The sequence below is a fragment of the Equus przewalskii genome, chromosome 6 (genome assembly GCF_037783145.1).
Source record: "Equus przewalskii isolate Varuska chromosome 6, EquPr2, whole genome shotgun sequence".
In the NCBI taxonomy this organism is placed as follows: Eukaryota; Metazoa; Chordata; class Mammalia; order Perissodactyla; family Equidae; genus Equus; species Equus przewalskii.
The window spans coordinates 34,550,987-34,573,535 of record NC_091836.1 but is presented as its reverse complement, the minus strand read 5'-3'; the positions used below and the strand labels follow the sequence as shown (position 1 = coordinate 34,573,535).

General features: G+C 42.2%; 1 protein-coding gene across 2 annotated transcripts in view; it reads left to right on the top strand.

Moving 5' to 3' along the window:
- Nucleotides 1–3,242: 3,242 nt before the first annotated feature.
- FEZ1 (fasciculation and elongation protein zeta 1) overlaps nt 3,243–22,549 on the top strand; it is a 41,330-nt gene continuing 22,023 nt past the window's right edge. Inside the window, exons 1-3 of one of the 2 annotated variants that reach the window (XM_008529345.2) lie at nt 3,243–3,460; nt 9,157–9,512; nt 16,458–16,557. In XM_008529345.2, the coding sequence (XP_008527567.1) occupies nt 9,202–9,512; nt 16,458–16,557 (411 nt within the window). In that variant the 5' untranslated portion in view covers nt 3,243–3,460; nt 9,157–9,201. The remainder of the gene's footprint in view (nt 3,461–9,156; nt 9,513–16,457; nt 16,558–22,549) is intronic. The other variant, XM_008529344.2, reaches the window with a different exon arrangement.

Sequence of the window (22,549 nt, the reverse complement as noted above, 5' to 3'; positions counted from 1 at the left end):
CATCTGAGACCTTACCAGAAGCACCTTTAACATTCACATTTCTAGCAAAATTCTGTTCATGACAATATATGTATTCTCTGTGGTGACAGAGCTTTCTCTACAACTTTTCTCCTTTTTTCTGAGCCTTTGCCAGAATCCCCTTTAACCCATATTTCCACCAACAGTCTCTTCAGGGAAGTCTAGGCTTTTTCTGTCATATGCCTCAAAATTCCTCCAGCCTCTATCCCCTACCCGATTCCAAAGAACTTCCATATTTCTAAGTATTTGTTACAGCATCACCCCACTTCCCAGTCTCAAAATCTGTATTAGTTTCCTAGAACTGCTGTAACAAAACAGCACAAACTGGACGCCTTAAAACAAGACACATTTATAGTTTCACAGTTCTGGAGGCTAGAAGTCCAAAATCAAGGTATCAACAGGGCCACGCTCCCTCTGAAGGCTCTCTGGAAGAATCCTTCCTTGACTCTTCCTCGCTTCGGGTGGTTTCTGGCCATCCTTGGGGTCCCCTGGCTTGCAACTGCATTGCTCCAAACTCTGCCTCCATCCCCACATAGCCTTCTTTCCTGTGTCTCCATGTGTCCTCTCTTCTTATGAAGACATCAGTCATTGGATGTAGGGCCATCCTAATCCAGTATGACCTCATCTTAACTAATTACATCTGTAAAGACCCTGTTTCCAAAAACGGTCAGGTCCTGAGGTTCCAGGTGGGTATAAATTGGGGGGAGACTCTATTCAACCCACTACAGCTTCCAAGTAGCAGAGTTTGGAAATCAGTGCACTAAACTCTGAACCTCTCCAAGGCATGCCTTCATTTTTCCCTCCCCAGCTGCTAGCATAGGTCATAGAATGTAATGAAAATGTGGCCTGGAATTTGTACGTCTATGCTCATAGCAGCATTATTCACAATAGCCAAGAGGTGGAGACAATCCAAATGTTCATAGATGGATGAATGGATAAACAGAACGTGGTAGATCCACACAATGGAATATCATTCACCTTAAAAAAGGAATGAAATTCTCACACTTGGTACAACATCGATGAACCTCAAAAGCATTATGTTCAGTAAATAAGGCAGATACAAAAGGACAGATACTGTATGATTCCACTCATATGAGGTACTTAGAATAGTCAATTTCATAGAGACAGAAAATAGAATGGCGGTTACCAGGGGCTGCAGGAAGGTGAATGGGGACTTAGTGTTTAATTGGTAGAGTTTCAGTTTGGGGTGATGAAAAAGTTCTGGGGCCGGCCCAGTGGTGCAGCGGTTAAGCTCGCATGTAGTACTACGGCAGCCTGGGGTTTGCTGGTTCAGGTCCCAGGTGCAAACCACTTGTCAAGCCACGCTGTGGATGTTAACAGATGTTAACTCAGGGCCAATCTTCCTCAGCAAAGACAGGAGGATTGGTGGCAGATGTTAGCTCAGGGCTAACCTCTTTCAAAAAAAAAAAAGTTCTGCAGACGCAGAGTGGTAACAGTTGCAATAATAATGTGAATGTACTTAATGCCAATGGATTGTATACTTAAAAATGGTTAAAATGGTAACTTTTATGTTATGTTATATTTTACCACAATGAAATGAAAGAAATGCTTGCTGGAAGATAACTTTGCTCATGTTCAGGACATCCTTTTTCCAAGTACCTAGAATATCAGTCCTCAGCTTCCAGTTCCTTCAAATCCTCACAAAAATAATAAAAACAACAGAATTCACTTATTTACAGCTTATTATATGCCAGGCACTATGCTAAGCATTTTGCATGCAATATATCATTTAATCTGCACAACAACAGTCTTGTAGTAGATATTGGAATTCCCATTTTACAAATGAGGAAACTGAGGCTCAAGAGAGGGTAAGTAACTTGCGCAAAGTCACCAGCTAATAAGTGGAACCCTGGGATTTGAACTGAGTTTTGTGTAGAGCTCAAGCTCTTTATAACTTTGCTGTGCTTCCTTGAAAACCTCTCTCAAGCTGTGAGTCCCATTCTTTGAAAATCGGGACAGAAGGCGGCCTCTAGGACAGTGTCGCCAAGCTTCTCCTAAGGAAGATAGCAGCCAAGACTTATATAGTGCCTTCTATTATGCCTGGAAGTACTTTACACGTATTAACTCCTTTAATCCACAACAGGCCCCAGGAGTGGATGTTATTATTATCTTCATTTTACAGAGGAGGAAATGAGGCACAAGGAGGTTAACTCGCCCAAGTCACAGGACTGGGTATCATCCCAGGAAAGTAGACTCGGGGACCCTTTACCCACCTACTTTTCATCCACTCTAGCAGGAAGAAATCCTCTGGTAATGCCACCAAAGGGTCAAAGTGACCAACTCTTCCCCTCATCTCATCAGAACCTTATTCCTTTGCTTGGCTTTCTTCACATGATTGAAATGCTTATGGAATTAATGCATGATTGCGCAAAGGAAAGCTCCCTGCTGCTTTCAGGCGACGTTCTCAGCTTAGCCCAGAGATACTTTGCCGTCAGACTCCCACTGGATCCCCTGTCCTCGTCTCTAGCTTGACAAAAGTCCTTGGGGTTCTCCAAGCAGACATGCTCTTCCGGGTACCTTCCACTGACGCTTGCAGTTCTTGCACTTTTAGTTGTCTGCTTTCGTGGATTATTAGACTTTGCAGTAACAGCATCTATAAGCACGGTCTTAGGCATGGTAGACAAGCTAAATGAATGAGGAGTAAATTTTCACAAGGCCCCAGTCCTCCCTTATATGCCTCGTGAATCTTACCCTATTATCTCAAGTCCTCCTGGGCCAGAAACCTCACTCAGCTTTATCTGCCTGGATCCAGCTCCCACCCTCCATCTTTGGGTGATAAGAGCATTTATCGCTTCTGGCTTGAGGTCTGAACCCTGTTTGGGGTGGCCAGTATCTCTCAGCTTGCCCATCTCAGGCCCCAGTAGAGTAGAATGGGGAGTCCAGAAAGTCCTAGGGGGGTCTCTGAGTGTGTCCGCGGACATCCACCACCCCATCCACTCAGCTACCCGCCTACATTTTTATGGAGAATCTACGGTGTCAGGCACTGTGAGGTATCCACATTGGGAGTTCTTGCACGCACCCATCTTAGAGCGTCTGAATATTCATGAGGGAAGCAGAAAGGCCAATGTTAAAGGAGGGAGAAATAGTAATTCATAAATATTAATCAAGGCAGGCCACATGCTCCAAGGAAGGCTATGAATGTTAACGAGAGGATGACGTCTGGGTCCCGCGCGCGCCAGTTGGGCGAGTGCCCGAGCGCGGGCGCGGCCCCGGGAGCCTGGGCACGAGCAAGGGGAGCGGGGCGGAGGGGCGGGTGGAGGAGGGGAGCTGAGCCGGGCGCCCGCGGAGCTGCGGGGGGAGCGCTCGCTGGCTCGCTGCTGCCGCTGCCGCTGCGCTGCGCTCCGGCCACTCGCCGCGGCCCGTGGATGGGGGTGTCCAGCTGAGCCCCGTGATCCGCCTCCCTCCACCAGGACCTGCACAGGTGCCGTCGCGGGGGGCGATCTTAGTCCGGACTGACCCACTGCCGTGGGTGGGGGTTGGATGGGGGTGGTGAAGGAGGCCCCGCGACTCGGGATGCCCCGGCCAGCAGGTCTGGGAGCGCCGCAGCTCCGCACCCGCAACCTGTCCCATCCTGGAATCGGAAAGGAAGAGCCCGGAGGCCGTCGCCCTCCTGCCCAGCCCTTCATGGGAGCACAGCGGGGATGCAGCTCCCGGGGCCGGGAGATGTGGGATGCTGGGCACTTCAAGCATTATCAGAGCCTCGGCCCCCCAGCCGGGCCTGGTCTGTGTGTGTGTGTGTGTGTGTGAGAGAGAGAGATATGGGAGGCGGCGCGGTCTAGGGCTGGGGGCGGCAGAGAACGCCGCCCGATGGTGCTGGAGCAGTGGGTCGGTACCTCCTCCTGGGACCGTTATCTGATCTAGTCACCCTTAAAAGCCCCAGAAACATCCATACCCCTAAGAACCTGACCCCGCCCGTGCCCCTCCCCAGGACCGTGCATTCCTGCAGAGTCAGAACTGCTGGCAGCTGCCGCAGTCGCTGGGAGAGCGATTGTTTTACCACGGAACAGGTCGGAGAAAGGATGTGTGTGGTGGTGCGGGGGGCGCGCTGCCCTCCTGTGGGCCTGGGGCCTCTGGAGCTTGGGGGCGCAACGCCTGACAGAGCCCCACTATTATCACAGCCCTCTCTTCTTCTCTCTTGCCTCTCCCTTCCCTCCTCGCGGCTCGGCACCCCTGAGCCCTCCCACACTCCGGTATCCCGGTCTTGTTTGGGCAAAAGGGCCGTGGAGTGTGTGTGCGGCCTGCGAGATGAGCCGAGCTTTCTCGGAGCGCCAGCTATTGTGCTGCTTGGAGGAGCCTTTCTTTACCCCAACAGTCGGGGGGAGGTGCGGGATGTGAGCTGAGGGTGAATGGAGCAGCAGGAGGAGGGGGAAGAGGTGGAAGCAGAATCACAAAGGGGTTGCTGACTTGTAAGCAATGAAATACTCTGTCAAAATATGATGCTGGCACAAACATATACATACACTGACTGGGTTTTGCTGAGGAGCAGTAGGAAAATTGAAGGTAGACCGGTGGAGGGCAGGTTTTAGGGATGGATATTGCGGGCAGAGGGCATAGAATCAATTGATATATGGGGTGAGTAACGGGAAGCAGGGGGAGATGGAATGGGGCCTCTGTGGAGGTGCAGAGGCCCAGCATGGGGAGGCACGGGGAATTCTCTGCTGCTCCGCTCCATGCTGCTCAGCTCAGCAAAGCAGTGACTAGTAATTTGTACCGCAGCCCCAAGCTGCGGCTAGTGCATCATTGTGCTGCACGAGAGGCTTAACGTTTCCTACTGGGTCTCTGTTAAGCTCCCGGCCCTCTTTTCTTTTCCAAATTACACCACCTATTGGGAGCCAAAGTAAATGGAATAGATTATAGGACATAATCAAACTACAGGCTTTTACTCTGTTCTATGATAAAGAGAAAAAGACAAGACAACTCTCCCATGGTTTCTTCTTTCTGCCATTTTTCATGTGGTTTTTAAAAGATGATTTGGAAGTGTAGCGAAAGAGGAGAAACTATCACTTGTATTAACCCCAGCTTATAAGGGGAGGGGGCCTCTGAGATGAGTTGTGAATGATGACAGGGGCAAGCTTGCCAGGATACAAGAGCAGGACATTTCAATTGGGAGGCAAAGGCACCCCACCAAGAGAGAAGAGCAAAAGAAAGTGAGCTAAAGGAGGGAGAGAAGGGGGTACCATTTCAAGAAGGGTTGCCAGCCCCAACCCAGAGGCGCCTCCTTGATGCCATGGGGGGGCCAGTGAGAATGCCTGCCTCTCGCCTCCTCTGCCACAGCCGCGGGTCTTTCTACAGCTGCGGTGCTCAGTCTGGGTGCTGAGTGACTTCCGATTCCCAGCACAGGCTTTCAGTTTTAGCTTCATCCTCAGCTGGTCATTCATGCAGAGCTTCTTGGCTCCTAGGGAGTGAGTTGATGAGGCTATATTCTGGATTGTTCAAATGATCATGTTTCTGAACTTTAGAGCTCTGATATCCATTTCTTTTTCTATAATCTTCTAGATGAATCCATCTTCTCTAGAGCCTGCTTGGGCTGAGGGTAGGCATAATCTTCCTGTTGCCAACACTCAAAACTCAATCTTAGTCCTAGATTCTGGTTGGAGTGCCCTCTTGTTGCTGGTTAATAGTATAGATTGTGCCATTTCAAGTCAGCACTCCCATTGGTATCAGCTATTCATTCCAGCTGCCCCTTCTCTCCTAGAGAAGAGTGCAAGTTTAAAGGAAGTGTAAATATCTGGAACATTGGCTGGTTAGCTTTCATGTCTCTCTGAAATGGGACCAGTGATCCAGGAGGCTCTGACCAAATGAGATGAAAATAGCAGGGGTGTTTTAATAAAAGAGATGATAACATTCATTCAGTAATAGTTCTGTCATGTGATGAGCATTTTGAAGCATCCCACAATGACTATCACGGCATGGATTGTTTTGCTGGAAGCACTCAGCCCACATTTCCCTGGAACTAAGTTATCCTCATTTTCCTAAAATCACTGACATTTGTTGGGCACTCTGTATTCTACACATTGTGCTTAGCACTTCAAAGATTTCTCCTTTATTCCACAAAATAGTCTTCAATGTAAGTACTATCTTAAACTTCATTATATGGATGAGGAAACTGAGGCTGATAATTTGCCCACAAAGAGTTTCACAGCTAGGAAGTGATAGGACCAAGATGGGAACCTGGAGTCCAGGCTCTTAACCACCCCAGAGTCCTGTCTCAGTGAACACAAATCCCTTGCTGTAAATCCTTCCCCACTTTCTAATTCACTTGGTGATCTTTTCTAAACTCACTTTTTTGGGCACTCAGGGATATATAATCTTTTTTGTACTATGAGCCCCTTTGGCAATGTAGAGAAACCTATGGGATCCTACTCCAACTATGCTTTTTTTGGGGGGGGGGGGTGAGGAAGATTCGCTCTGAGCTAACATCTGTCGCCAATCTTCCTCTTTTTTTGCTTGAGGAAGATTAGCCCCGAGCTAACATCTATGCCAGTCTTCCTCTACTTTGTATGTGGGACACCACCACAACATGGCTTAATGAGTGGTGTAGGTCTGTGCCTGGGATCCAAACCTGCAAACCGGGCCACAGAAGCGGAGTGTACCAGACTTAACCACTATGCCATGGGGCCAGCCCCATTGAAATATGTTTTTAAATGCATAAAATAAAACATAGTTATATTCAAAGATCCCTTAGGGGTCTGTAGACCCTAGTGAAGAAGTCTTGACTGGCAGTTAGTTGTGTATTGCTTTATAGCTGTGCTGTCCAATATGGTAGTCATGTGTGGCTACTGGACACTTGAAATGTGGCTGATCTAAGTGGAGAAATACTGTGAATGTAAAATACACACTGGATTTCCAAGACTTAGTAGGAAAGAAGAATGTAAAATGTCTTGTTAATACTTTAAAATATGGATTACATTTTGAAATGGTAATATTTTGGATATATTGGATTAAGTAAAATACATTATTAAAATGTACTATTATAGTTAAGATTATTAGGTTAATGTCATTAAAATTAATTTCCCAAGGTATTAGCTCTATACCAACACCTTCATTTTAACAAATGAGGAAATCAGGACCCACAATGCTTGTCACTCAGCCAGACTTTGGCCCCTGTGTTCTTTCCAAGATATCACACTGCTTTTATATCTTTTGTATTCCAAGGTCCTGTCATGTTGCCTTTGCAAACTGTAAATGCTCAGAATATGTTTGCTTTTTTTTAAGTGGAGCTTTTTTTTCCCCAAAGATTGGCACCTGAGCTAACAACTGTTGCCAATCTTCTTCTTTTTTCTTCCCAAATCCCCCCACTACATAGTTGTATATTTTAGTTGTGGGTCCTTCTAGTTGTGGCATGTGGGATGCTGCCTCAGCGTGGCCTGATGAGTGGTGCCATGTCTGCGCCCAGGATCCAAACCAGCGAAACCCTGGGCCGCCTCAGCGGAGCGCACGAACTTAACCACTCGGCCACGCGGCCGGCCCCCAGAATATGTTTTGATGTGATGTAATGGTAACTGTCTTAATCCCAGTACAATCCCAGTAAGAACTGTTCGGGTCCTCACATGGCATGCCCTTTATCTCACTTCCTTAGGGTTTTAGTTTTGTGGGTAGAGATAGAGAAGGACACCCCTAGGGGAACCCCCGTGGGTTTTGCTGTCTGTTTGGTTCTCCTCAGGTAGGGGTCCCACTGTAAGCATCTAACTGGATCAATAATCACACGGACAGGAGAGAACAATTTTGTTGCCTTTCTGTGTTACAGGGAAGGAAGTTGAGTATGTAGAGAAGGGTATGGTACAAAACAGTACTTGTGCTGCCTGAAATTGAAAATGAGAAACTGTATGTAGGGGACAGAAGATCGTTTTTCAGAGAGCACACATTGATTGATCGCCTAGCCACAGGGCAGTGTGTGCTAGGAGCCATGGAGGATACCCAGAGGACGTCTGAGCCCTCGAGGAATTTAAATTAAAATTGGAGAAGGGCTTGGATGTGCACAGAGACGGATAAATCACAGTTGAAGGCAGTGTATGAAGAGGGCCTGGAGCTGTTGGGAAATGGGGGAGGCCTGAGTGTGCCTTCCATGGGGCAGTGCCCACGATGGTTATGGAGTCTGGCTTTGGAGCACCTGGGTGGTTGGGTCTGTCTCTTACAGGATCGTAGATCATGTAATCCATTCCTCTAATCCCAGATGTGAGCTCTGTGTCTGGGAAAAACTCAGGCGCTTGTTTGAAAGTCTCTATTAGTATTCTATTAGTCTGTTATTTATTGATGAAGGTAGTAATATCCAGGTCCATGAATCACTGGCCAAAACCCTTGGGGCCAGGGATGTTGTGGAATTTAGATTGTCTTAAAATTTAGAAGGCAGAGAGTGCATATTCTGCATATCATCCTCTGGGGCTAAGGCAGCAATCTCTATAATTAAAAAAATAATATTTCTGCAGCAAAATACACTAAATAGGATAAATTAAAACCATGAGCAGCTTTATATTCATGTAGATCAGGTTTAGTTGCCAAATGAGTTTAGGTCCAGTCAGGTTTTGCCACCAAATAAGTTATGAAAAACTTCTAGTTTTCAGAGCACATGGTTAAGGATATGGACCCATGGTGGTAATAATAATAATAACAGAGAACATATACTGAACAACATTGATGTTTATTATCTGCCAGGCCCTGTTCTAAGCACTTCCTGTGTTTACTCCTTTAACTCAAATGACAACCCTTTGAAGTAGGTCCTGATATTACTTCTGTCTTGAGAAGAATAAAAGGAAGCACAGAAAAGTTAAGTAACTTGCTAAGGTCACAGCTGGTACGGGGCAGAACAGGATGCAAACCTAGGCACTCTAGTCCAGGGGCCTCATACTTAACCACTACACTCTGTTTTTTGAGCAGGGAATTGGAAGCAGGTGTGTCTCCAAAGTTCACTCTATTTAGGTTAGTATCATTCATGCCGACGACCATATTTGAACTCCTTAAGTGGATAACAGTGGAGAAGTGCAGGAGCAATGGATGCAGTAAAGAGGAATCTTTGTGTTTAGAGGGATACAGACTAATGGAATGTGTAATTATGGTTCCTCAGCAGAGCTGACACAAAAGCCCAGTCCACACTCACATTTCCTTCTTCATTTCTTCCAGATAAGTGAATCCTGAAAGTTGCTATTGTTCTATTGTTGTACAAGAATGGAGGCGCCACTGGTGAGTTTGGATGAAGAGTTTGAGGACCTTCGGCCCTGCTGCTCAGAGGATCTGGAGGAGAAGCCGCAGTGTCTCTATGGCTCATCTCCCCACCATCTAGAGGACCCCTCCCTCTCTGAGCTTGAGAATTTTTCTTCTGAAATAATCAGCTTCAAGTCCATGGAAGACCTCGTGAATGAATTTGATGAGAAGCTCAATGTCTGCTTTCGGAACTACAATGCCAAGACCGAGAATTTAGCTCCGGTGAAGAACCAGTTCCAGATCCAAGAGGAGGAAGAGACCCTGCAGGATGAGGAGTAAGAAGTCTTAATTGCCCTCTTCTGCGTCAGACAAGAACCCTGTAGTCTGGGGCTCGTTGACATAGACCTAGTTTTTGTCTCTGGGTTCATGGCATGTTACTTACCTTTTTCCGTCAGTGGGCAGTGCCCTGGTAACTGCCGACACTGTTCTGTTATGTCGCTTTACAGTTACCTGTAGCGCTCTCTTAAAATCAAAACCTTAAAGGATTTTTAGGAAATAGAACAGTTTTCCTAGATGCAAAATAGAATTTCAGCATCATGGTAAATTTGGGGGTCTATTTTCAGCTTTTTTTTATATCAGTGGTCATCCACCCAGGTGTTAGAAATAAGGACCAGAAAAAAAATTAACTGTGATGGAGGAATCTATGTCATTGGAACAATTTGCTTCAAGAAACACCAGAATTATAAAAATCTCCAAATTGTTTACAGCCCCCCAGGACTGGAAAATTATCTGCAAATGTTAAGCTATGTCCCAATAAGAGAGCATACAAATTGAACTGAAATCCCAGGAGATTACCCTGGACAAACTAAGGGTGATAACTAGGTGAGGTGGCTTTTGAGTCTTCAGATTCCCTGTGTCACTTACTAGTCTCAACAGTAGTCAAGAAAAGGGATTTGAGAAAAGTGCTGTTTGAGAAAGGACTAGAAAGAGAAGAAGGGGGTAATTTGTTACATAAATTAAAGGAGGGTGTTTTGGGAATTCAGTAAAAGTAGGCATGAATTAGAGAGAGAAAATATGCATCAATTGGTCTTCAGGAATCACACAAGAAATGTCAAATGGTTGATCATGGAAGTCTCGAGCAACTGTGCTTTTGGTTTCTCTTTTTACAGACTCGAGTGGGAAGAATTGACCGTAAATTAAGTGGGGTAGGTGTGTCACAGAGGATTGAATCTGACCATATTTGGGAGATAGCGGCTTGTTTGAAGACTACTAAGACTCTATCTCTGTGAATACTGGGCTTTGTATCTGTCTGTCTCACTCTTATATCCTCACTGTCTAGGACAGAGCTTGGTGTGTAAGAAGTGATCAAGCAATATTTTTTGAATGAAATATTGAATGAATTGGATGAGCAATAATAGCTAACCTCATAAGTACATGTAATGTATTTCAAGACCCACACCATTTCCTTCTTTCTCTTTAATTAATGCGAGCCTGAAGGCACGATCATAGAGAACATTTCACTCTGGTAACCAGTACTTTAACTGTGGGCTGTATGTTTCAATTCAATTTTAAGTTTCAAACTAATTCTTTTCAGATTCTGAGCTTGTTATAATTTGGTCAACTCCTTTAAGTCAAAAAAGAATGGCTCTGGGGCTTTATTATATAGAGTATTTTTTCACTTTAGTTCATTGCCTGGTGCAATGAACTAGAAATACAAAGACTATGAATTCTAATTTTCATGTTCTCGCTAACTTGCTGTGTGACCTTGGGCTAGTCACTTAACTCTAGTTGACTGCACGGGTCCTCATCTTTGAAACCTCCAGAGCTCAATCTTGATGAAGCGGAGCTAAGGACTTGCAAGAACCTAATTTCGTACCTCACGCAAGCTGTGCTCTGAAAATAACATTTTAAGATGTGTCCAGTTCCTTTTGCTTCCAAGAAATCATTTCTCCCATACTTACCCCCTCTTCTGCTTCATTAAGGATGAAGGCCCAGTGAGCAAGTTCTTATTCTCTTTTAGCACATTAGCAGAGGCCACTCAATGTGAATTACCATCATGTGGGATTATTGGTCTCACCCTGATTTTTCTGACTGGCCTGCCTCATTGACTACCTCAGCTGAAAGACCAAAGGTTGAATAATACGTTAGAGACAAAGTATGATTTGGAGGAATCTGGGAAGAGAGAAATTGACACTGTGCTTTCTAGGCATTCAGTGTATCTAAAGCTTTATAACTTAAAATAAAAATTAGAATTAAATTACACACTTTGTTTTATAGACACCTATCCAGATAATTCAACTGTAAAATTGTGATGAGGTAAAGGAAAAAAATAATTTAATATCTAACCTGGTTGTGATTCTCCTGAACATAGCTTGTAATAAACTTGCTTAGGTTTACTATTTAGAGGGATATTTCATCCACAAATGAATTGAAAGTGTTTTGGGTGGGTTAGAGCAAAGTAATAGAAGCTTAAAATGACAGCAATGAAATTCTTGGTCAAACTAACCTCCTTAAAGATAGCACAAATCGTAAAACAAGCGCAGTGATGCCCTTCAAAGTTCTTATTTCTTTAGTTCTCATTTGGAACTATTTGGTTATTGGGAAATTGGCTGAAATGTCAACGTATCTCTAATTTATCAGGGTGTGGAAGTTCTAGGCATTAAAACGGAGCCAAATTTGAATATATGTTTGCTGTCTTTAAATTTAGAAAATATTCCAGAATCTCTTCTTTGCATATGTGTGATCACCTTTTCCTTTGTCATTGAACAAAGCATGATCAGACCTGGAGGCCAGAGCTTCTTAGGGACATTATAAAATGAAAATGGACAGTCCTCACCCCATCTCCTGCCTCACTGGGGCCCCTAGCAGCCCTCTTACCAGTAGTACCCTGGAGACAGAGGGCCAGACATGTGAGAGCAATGATAGTTTCCTGTTCTTCAAATAGAATTATTGGAGTAAAGGTGATGTTAAAATTCAAGTCCACATAGGGGTCGGCCCGGTGGCACAGCAGTTAAGTTTGCACGTTCTGCTTCAGCAGCCTGGGGTTCGCCAGTTCAGATCCCGGATGCAGACCTACGCACGACTTGTCAAGCCATGCTGTGGCTGGCATGCCACATAGAAAGTAGAGGAAGATGGGCATGGGTGTTAGCTCAGGGCTGGTCTTCCTCAGCAAAAAAGAGGAGGATTGGCAGCAGATGTTAGATCAGGGCTAATCTTCCTCAAAATAATAATAATAATAAATGAAAAGAAAAGAAAAACAATCAAGTCCACATAATAAATATACCACCTGTACTCAACCATAGTTTAAGTTAGAGACAAGTAAGTACCAAATAATCAGACAGGGAAAGCCGACAGATAACTGATTTTTAGGAAAGTTAATTCTCTGCTTAGAGGTTCAGTTTCCCCATATAGAAGGTAGAGATAGTGTTGATTCTATTTAAGAATTTGAAAGAATCTAAAAAGTTGTTCAAAGTTGTTAATGTGCTAATAATTCCTAATTCCTAAGTATTAGCTGCAAAAGTGTACTCATGTTAACACACATCTAGTGTGGATATTGGCATAACAGGACACAAAACAGTGGACAAGGGCAGTAACCAGCCTAGAAGAGATTAAGGGAAATGTTACCAAGTTGGAATTCTAATAAGCCCTGTAAGCTGTCTACCATATTGCATATTGTCAGGAATAGGTATAGAGAGTTGTGTGTGTGTATGTGTGTGTGTGTATGTGTGTGTGTGTATGTGTGTGTGTAGCAGGATTAACGTAGTCTTGATGGCTATGTTGCCAGTTCCAGACCCAGATTTTTTGTCTATGTGTCTTGTCACAATCCATTCTATCTGCAGCATCTGCCAGCATCCTTTTCAAAATCCCTAGCCCTCCACTGTGAAAGATAGTTTAGTCAATGCTATGGGCATTTCAGCCCGAGCTGTAAAATGTGTACCTGAAAAGCCTTTTCTGTTATTATAGGAACTGAGAGAGCTAACTGAATCTCAGGTGCCATGGCAGCATAGCGACAGGAATTGAGGCAATTTGTTTAATCTTATTTCTTTGATAAAAGATGTAGTAGGTAGCTTTCAAAGTCTCCTTCCCCCAAGATAAGAGTAAACAGCAGGAGGCTTCTCAGGGAAGTGGAATTTTACCTCTTCCACCTGGGGTACTTATAAAAGGAAATATAGCCATTCGCAAGGCCCCTCCTTATGATGGGATGGATGGCCTCTCTGGGAGAAAAGCTCTTTCCATTCTCTTCCTCACAGAAAGCTTTGTGTTTTCCCTCCCACCACCAGCTCTTCGTTCCTGTGGCTGCCTGCCTGCCAGTGTTCTGCCTTTGCCTTCCGTTTCCCCTCCCTGGGCTGGAGATCTAGACCGAAAGCAGTCGTGCACCCCTGCTGCTCCCGCCTCTCCTCCTTTTGTAGATTAATGAAGCCCAATGTCCAGAATAATGTAGTTACGGAGTTTTCACGCAGAGCCTGTTCTGTTTCTGAACTCCTGTTCTAGGTTGTGATTTGGAGCTTGGTATATTGTTTTGATGCCCACGCCAATGGCAATCATAAAATTCATAAAGAATTGGAATAGTTAAGTGGTTGGGATTATAGGCTCTGTAGCTGTATTGCCTGGGTTCAAATCCCACCTCCATCATTACTGGCTGTGTGAACTTGGACTCGTTAATTAACTTCTCTATGTTTCCATTTTTTTCTCATTAGTATCTGCCTTATAGAGTTGTGAGAAAGGAATGAAATAATCCACATAAAGAATTTAGAATAGTACCTGGCAGGGGCCGGCCCCGTGGCGCAGCGGTTAAGTTCACACCTTCCGCTTCAGCGGCCCGGGGTTCCCTGGTTCGGATCCCTGGTGCGGACACAACACCACTTGGCATGCCATGCTGTGGTAGGCATCCCACATATAAAGTAAAGGAAAATGGGCACAGATGTTAGCTCAGGGCCAGTCTTCCTCAGTAAAAAGAGGAGGATTGGCAGCAGATGTTAGCTCAGGGCTAATCTTCCTCAAAAAAAAGAATAATACCTGGCTTATAGTGAGTGCTCAGCAGTGTTGACTGCTCTTGTTATTATCGTTAAATGGGCACCGAATAAGTATAGGAAGAGGATGCAAGTGATTATGAAGAGATGAGAGTCGCTCTGTCTTAAAGGTTGTTTATGAACCTCAAAGGATAACAAGTATGTCAGAAAGGAAAAAGAAAATCTGGACAAAATATGAAAGAATGAGGATGGCTTGAAATCCTGAGGAGATAAAGTTTTAGGAAATTGTTACTAAAAACTTGAATTAGAGGATGAAATCCAGAGTATGTCAGTGAGGGCTCAGATGAGAAAAGTTGCTGCTCCTTAAATAATTTGAGAGGGTGCCCAGTTGTCGCTTTAATGATTAAACAGTTTCAAGGTCATCGGAAAGTGTGCTGTCCATTAAAGGTCCCAGCTTCCGTTCTGCCTAGGAGAGGTACAAAAGGCTCCTGCCTGGTTCAGGCTTTGCTCAACTTACTTTTTCCAGGCACTTGCTGCAGGGACAAATCCGAAGGTCAGTGCCTGCGTGCGTGTTGCTCATTCTCTCAGCAGCGAATGCAATGCAGCAATGTAAGGAGGAGTTGTCCACTTTTGGCTTTTCTAGAGGATGTGGTGCTTGGAGTTTTGTCTCGGAGAGAGCAAATCGTATTTGCCTCTGGGCTTTGGGATGCTAATGAGACTTGGATTTAGAATTAGACTGGATTAATGAAGCTCTAATAGCGCCCGATGGAGGTCGTATTATCACCCATGTTTAAGAAGTAGACTCTGAAATCCTGCTGAATCGAGATCTAATGGACACTTGATGAGTTTTCTCTAAGTGCTTTCTTGTAATTGTAGGAAAATAATGAATAAGTGAATAACCCAAGCACTGCCGTTAAATTGTGTTTTCTTGAGTTCCTTTAAGTTGTTTCATCACCAATTGTATGCATTGTGCAGTAGGAAATCTCTTTGCTTATACACCTGTATGTCATATATCATTCCTGATTTAATATATGTTAAAAGCACTCCCCTCCCTCATTTTGTGTCTGATTTCAAGTGACTGTGCTTTGGTGTGTTTGTGTGTGTGTGTATATAATTTGCACTTATCTTTTTAGCATCTTACACCATATTTTATCATGTCTTGAATTTGATCCATATGTATGCATATTTGCTTATTTTTAAATGGCTATTTCCTTATATTTGTATATCTCAAGAAAATTTACCTTCTTACATTTTGGTTTCATAGTTATCACTTATGTTTGACATGCATAGGCACCTGAAGGAGATGGCATAGAGCCCTCATTTATCTTTATCTACTATTAGCTCAAGTGTCGCTGGCTTCCATAGGCGGCATTACTTCAGGAACTTGGTTTACTGATTGACATTAATCTCTTAGTGTTGACTAATTTATTAATTTTCTTGTGAGTAAGAGTTTGTGACTTCAGGATTTTCCCCAACTCACTCCCCTTTTGTTCCCCCAAAGAAATCTTTGTGAAACAAATAACTGACAAGAGGTGTAGAAAACTCTTATAATGTACACATCAGAATTTTAAAAAGAAATGTAATAAAGGGAGCCTCATTTTCCCCCACTAAAAACTAATCATATGGACAGAGTGTATTTATTGGGTTCTTTCATGTATTTGCCTTAGAGTGTCCATGGTGGAGGCATGGCACCCTCAGACTCTGCATTGCTAGAAGGCAGGATTGTGCCACTCATGGGCTCGCTAGAACATTTGGAGTAATAAGTAAGCATTAACATTATCGGCATTATCCCCTTACCTAGATTAGATGTCAGAGAGTTAATTCTTGACCATTTAGATTGCAGGCCTCTGGAACTGAAATGCATGTAAACTAGATGATGTCCCTAATCGTAAGGAGATTCAGCCAGAGGATCTGCCTAGATCTATCCCTCTCTCTCTAACTCTTAGGTCCGTGAGACATGAACTATTTCGTTGAGGGGCAGATTTATTTTCAGATGCAAATTTATTTATTGCTAGAGGTGGTTTGATCTTAGACTTTACCATTTGTGTCTCAAGGGTGAGAAATTCCTCTTCTCTTAAGCAAACACCTTTCATGCCAAGCTCCTGGCCAGGGTCCATTCTCTTGGTTCTTTCTCTCTTCGCAGTGACTCCAATTCAGTTTTTAAGCTGCCTTGCTCCTGCATACTGGAAGGCAGATGATCTCAGCCTGGCACACACAGAAGCCTCTCTCCTCCCCTGGCCCAGCTCTTCCTTCCTCCAGGCGGGGCTCGGCCACAGATGTGTGCTAATGAGAGCTTCTCTTTGTTTACAGGGTTTGGGATGCTCTGACAGACAATTACATCCCTTCACTCTCAGAAGACTGGAGAGACCCAAACATCGAGGCTCTGAATGGCAACAGCTCTGACACTGAGGTACCTCTCTGGGGCCCACTGCTTAATAGAGCTTGAGAAGATGTGGATTCCAGTTAGAAAAACATTCAGTAACTCAACAGTCTTCCCCATTATGTAATGAAGCTCAGCAATACCTCAAAATCATTGCTGAGGAGATAGGAGTTGTGGAGGAGGTGAAAAATAAGATGTGGGGGGGGCATCCAGTGTACATAAGGTGATGGGAATGATTATCTGTGAAAAGTGTAAGTGCAGATAGCCCCTGTTGATGATCCGTGTACTACAACAAGCAGAATGAGGTGGTCTGAAGTAAGAGGAGCAGCGTGACTATCACAGGTTTCTTTTGTGTTAGAATAATGATAGTTAAAAAAATGAAGTTTTCCTATTAGATGAACTGTGATGAGAGCAAGTGCTGACAGATCTGTGGCAAGTTCAGACGCTGGCTAATGGCCAGAATTGGGGCCCAGATATTAGTGCAGTGGCCACACAATGGGGAGGAATTCTTTATGAAACTCAACCAACGAGACATTTTATGTGGCTGGACCTGAGTCACATTCTGTGGTTACTGATGCCAAAGAAGAAGGGAGCCTAAGGGCATCTGAAAAAATAAAGAGAATGCTTATTTTGCGTTGAGCTACAGAGGCTATGGGGAGTGAGCTTTCAGAAGATCCAAATTGCCCCTCCTGGCTGAATCTACAGGTAGAAAGGTGAATCGTTTAATGGCTCTGTCCGTGCTAAAAGCCAGTTTCTGCCTTGCTTGGTTTTCTGGTTTCAGCTGTAAAGGCAGTTTGACGATTTCTTATCAGGAAGGGCTGTCACAGCGCCGTGGGCTCAGCAAATGAGGGAGGGCGGTGGATCTAATCTTCCCGGGGCTCTAGAATCGAGTCCAGGTAAAAGAGCAAAGGACTGATGTCCCTTACTGGGCGATATTTCTGCAGATCACTGCCCAAAATAGCACAGCAAAGAGACCAGCAGTTGGCTGATTTGTTGAAAAGGTAGCCACCTTTTAGCATATCCTTCTTAATGCTTCTAATAATTCGCAATCCAGAATACTCACAATCTCAAGGCTTCACTGACTGGGCAGGTAAGGTGGTGACTTTGAGACTAATAGATTTGCTACAGGACTACTCAGCATAGATGTAGGAGGCTGTGTCTCAGGTCCTGTTTTAAACTCTTGACTGCTTATTTTCTCTTGCAATGCTTCTGTGTATGGTGTTTGGTAATTTCCAAAAATGCAAAGGAGAAGCAGGCAATAATGGAATTAAATCAGGTCCATCATGGTCCAAAAACCAGATTTTGCTTTGTTATCTCTTTTGCCACCTTTCCAACTCATTTTGAGGATTAAGTCAAAGGATATATAAGATAGCCTGCCCTTCAAAAGGACTCCAATTTATCCTCATTTGCAGATTTCCCTCAAGAGGGTTAATATTTCAGGGCAAATTGAATGACCCTGAGAAGGATGATCTTGACCTCTGCTCCTTGTAAAATTTCTTCCATCTAACCTATGGGAAAAGGACAGGGTAGCAAAAGTGGATGGATTAAGGCTGTTTTATTTCAGCCTTCTTTATTATCTGGATTCATTACGGAAGCTCTTTTAACTGACCTCGGTTTCAACAACTTGCTAGATTAACCAGCACTCAGTATTCCTTCGGTAAAACACTCTGACCGAATGCCTTGGCACGCTGAATGCCCACAGCTGGCAGGCTTCTCTCGAGCAAGCCCTCTCATCTCTTCTACCTAAGTGGTTCACCGCCAAGAATCAGTTGTGTTTGTTCCCAGCCTGTTCATGCTTGTCCTTGTGACTGTAACAAAGTAATTTAATTAAATATGATAGAAACTATTGAATTATGACTGCAAAGAGGGTCATTTTTGCTTTTTTAAAATCAGAGTAACCCATGTACAAAGTTTTAAAAGTCAAATAATACTTCAAAAATAGTATCAGATTTGAAAGAAAAAAAACAGCAGCCCCCCAACTTGTCTTTCTTTACTACACAGAGGCAACCACTTGTATTTCTTTTAGCATTTCTTTTGGCACATATTCTAAATAACACATTTATAATGCTATTTCTTTGATTATTTAAAATTAACAGGTTTGGCTGTTATCTGGTCACTTTGTATTATGGAAGATAAGATTTAATTCTTTTACACCACGTCAAATACTAACACTTAATCTTTCTCTTCTAATATGAGGTTGTCACCCTTTATGGTTAAAACAAAATTAAATATATACACTGTTATAACTATGTAAATACTATTTATTGCTGAATCATGTAGTGTTCTATAAGAATATTTCTTCTTTTATACATCTTTTTGTTTAACCTGGGGTGAAGAACTGCATTGTTTTTTCATTTGCTTAGTTTCCCATATATCTGTCGTTAGTTCAGCCCCAAACTCTGAGTGAGTTGTGGATCTCACAACGTTGTTAAAAAAAGTCAGAGCCAGCCCTGATAGTCTAGTGGTTAAAGTTCAGCACTCGTACCACTTCAGGGGCCCGGGTTTGTTTCCCAGTCCTGGAACCACACCACCTGTCTGTCAGTAGCCATGCTGTGGTGGTGGCTCACATAGAAGAACTAGAAGGACTTACTACTAAGATATACAACCATGCACTGGGGCTTTGGGGAGAAAAAAAAAGAGGAAGATGGGCAACAGATGCCAATTTCAGGGCGAATCTTTCCCTGAAAAAATTTTTTAAAAATTAAAAAAAATGATATTCTATCAATTCGGGGTTTTTTTTCCCTTGAAAATATCTAAACTAGTACTTCCATCTTTATGTTATAAACTAGTGTAGGTGTAGTCTAGATCTGGCGCACAGCTGTTGTCCTGGGAATTTCCTTCACCTTCATCCTGGGGATTCTTGCCTCTCTCTTGCCCTCTGACTGCCATATTTTTCTCTTTCTGAATATATTCCCTTGTTTTGGTGAAAAAAAATTCAGTGTACTCTTCAGAAAAGGTACAGAGGAATATGTTTTTTAGAATCTATGGAATGTCTTTATTCCCTTGTCATATACTTGATTGAGAGTTTGACTATGCTAGGTTGCAAAAACTTTTTACTCAGAATTCTGAAGGCATTGTTCTCTTGTCTTTTAGCTTTCAGTTGCTATTGAGAAGCCCAAAATCCATTCTGATTCCATCTTTTATATGTGACCCTCTTTCAGTTCCCTCTAGAAGCTTTTAGGATATTCTCTTTTTCCTTTCTCATTTGAAATTTACAGTAATGTGGCTTATAGTAAGTTTTTTTTTTTTCACTCATTATACATTACACTCAGCGAGTCCTTTCAACCTGGAAGCTCATGACTTTAAATTGTGGCGTGTTTTCTTGTGTTATTTCTCTGAAGATTAATTATTTCTGTTGTCTGCCTCTGTTGAGATGATCATATAGTTTTCTCTTTTATTATGTTAATGTGTACATTTGTGAAACCATCACCACAGTCAAGATATTGAACATGTCCATCCCTCCTCTGTCTCAGTCCTTAATCTCTAGGCAACAACTCACCTGCTTTCTGTCGCTGTAGATTAGTTTGCTTTTTCTAGAATTTTGTACAAATGGAAACAAGCAACATGTACTCTTTTTGGTCTGGCTTTTTAAACCCAATATAATTATTTAGACATTCATCCATCTTATGGCATGTATCAACAGTATATTCCTTTTTTATGACTGGGTAGTGTTCCATTATATGAATATACCATAATTTGCTTATTCATTCACTTGTTGATGGACATTGAGTTGTTTTCAGTTTTTTAATATTGCAAATAAAGCTACTAAGAATATTCTTGTGTAAGTTTTTTGTGGACATATGTCTCCATTTCTCTTGGGTAAAAACCTCTGAGTGAAATGTCTGGGTCATATGGTAAGTAGGTGTTTCAATGTTTAAGGAACTGCCAAACTGTTTTCCAGTTTGAGAGCTCCCATTATTCCAGTTCTTCACCAACACTTGTTATGGACAGTCTTTGTAATTTTAGACATTCTAGTAGGTGTATAGTAGTATCTTATTTTGGTTTTAATTTGCATTTCCCTAGTGACATATGATATTGAGCATCTTTTCAGGTTCTTATTTACAACCTGTGTTTCTTCTTTGGTGAAGTGCCTGTTCAAATCTTTTGCCCATTTTTGTAATGGGTTGTTTGTATTCTTATTGAGTTGTAAGAGTTCCTTCTGTTAAAAGATAAACTGAGGCATATTAATTTTTAAGAGTTTATTTGAGCAAAAATCAGTTTGAATTGGGCAGAGCCAAACTGGAAGTGGTTGGGAACACTCCACCTACAGCAGCCAGAGGAAAGACTTTTAAGAGAAGAGACAGAAGCAAAGCAAGGAAATTAATTGATTGGCTATAGTTTAAGCAGTTGTGTTATTTGGGAAACCCTAGCTGGCTGTTTGTGATTGATTGTCCTTTGGTTTGAATTCTTAACCTTGAGGCATTAGAGGCTTAGCTTTTGGTTCTCTTAGTAGGCTACTGAGGCATTAGAGCCACCTCAGTCTAATGACCTCCTTGTTTAATTAATTTAACACATATATTCTAGATATAAGTCCTTCATGTGACATATGTTTTACGAATATTTTCTTCTTGTCTATGGATTGCTTTTTAACTTTCCTGACATTATCTGTTGAAGATCAAATGTTTTTTAAATGTGATGAAGTCCAACTTACTGATTTATTTTCTTTTTATGGTTTGTATTTCTTGTGTTGTATTTAAGAAATCACCAAACCCAGGATCACTAAGATTTCTTTCTTAAGTCTTCTAGAAGTTTTATAGTTTTAGCTCTTATATGGTTTATGATCCATTTCAAGTTAGTTTCTGTACATGGTGTGAGGTTAGGGTTAAGGTTAGGTTTTGTTTATGTGGCTATCCAGTGTTCCAGTGCTATTCTTTGGAAATATCCTTTCCCTATTAAATTGTCTTGGCACTGTTGTTGAAAATCAATTGACCATATATGTATGGATCTATTTCTGAATTCTCTATTCTGTTTCATTGATGTATCTGTCTCTCTTTATGCCAGTACCAGGCTGCATTGATTACCCTAGCTTTATAACCAGTTTTGATATAAAGTGGTATAAGTCTTCCAACTTTGTTCTTTTTTTCAAAGTTGTTTTGGCTATTTCAGATCCTTTGAATTTCCATATAAATTTTGGGATCAGTCGATCAATTTCTACAAAAAAGCTTGCTGTAAATTCAACTGTGATTGTGTTAAATCTGTGGATAAATTTATTATGTTAATGTGGTGAATTACACTAATTGATTTTCAAGTTATTAAGTCAACCTTTCATTCTTAAGATATACCCCACTTAGTCATGATATACTGTCTTTTTTGTATAATGTGGAATTTGATTTGCTAATATTTATTAAAGATTTTTGCATCTGTGTTCATGAGCAATCTTTTTCTATAATTGTCTTTTCTTGTAAGGTCATAAAATGAATTGAGAATTTTTCTTCCCCTATTTTCTGAAAGAGTTTGTATTAGATTGATATTATTTCTTCCTTAAATGCTTGATAGACTATACCAGTGAAACCATCTGGAACAATGGTTTTCTCCATGGAAGGTTTTTGATTACAGATTCAATTTCTTTAATAGGACAGGGCTATTCAGATTTTCTGTTTCTTCCCGAGATGGTTTTGATAAATTGTGTTTTCAAGGAATTCGTTCATTTGATCTAAGTCATTGAATGTATTGACGACAAAGTTGTTTATAATATTCTCTTATTCTTTTTGATGCTGATAAAATATGTAGTGATGTCTCCTTTTTATTACTGATATTGTTAATTTGTGCTTTCTCTCTCCTCTTGCTCTCCCTCACCCTTCTCTCTCGTCAGTCTATGTATGGGTTTATCACTTTTATTAATCTTTCTGGAGAACTAATTTTGGTTTCTTTTTTTCTCTATCATTTGTTTATTTTCTAGTTTATTGATTTCTTCCCTTAATTTTATTGTTACCTTTCTTGTGCTTACTAGAGTTTACTTCACCCTTCATTTTTTAAAGCTTCTTAAGATGGGAGCTTAGATCATATTTTAGACTTTTAAAAA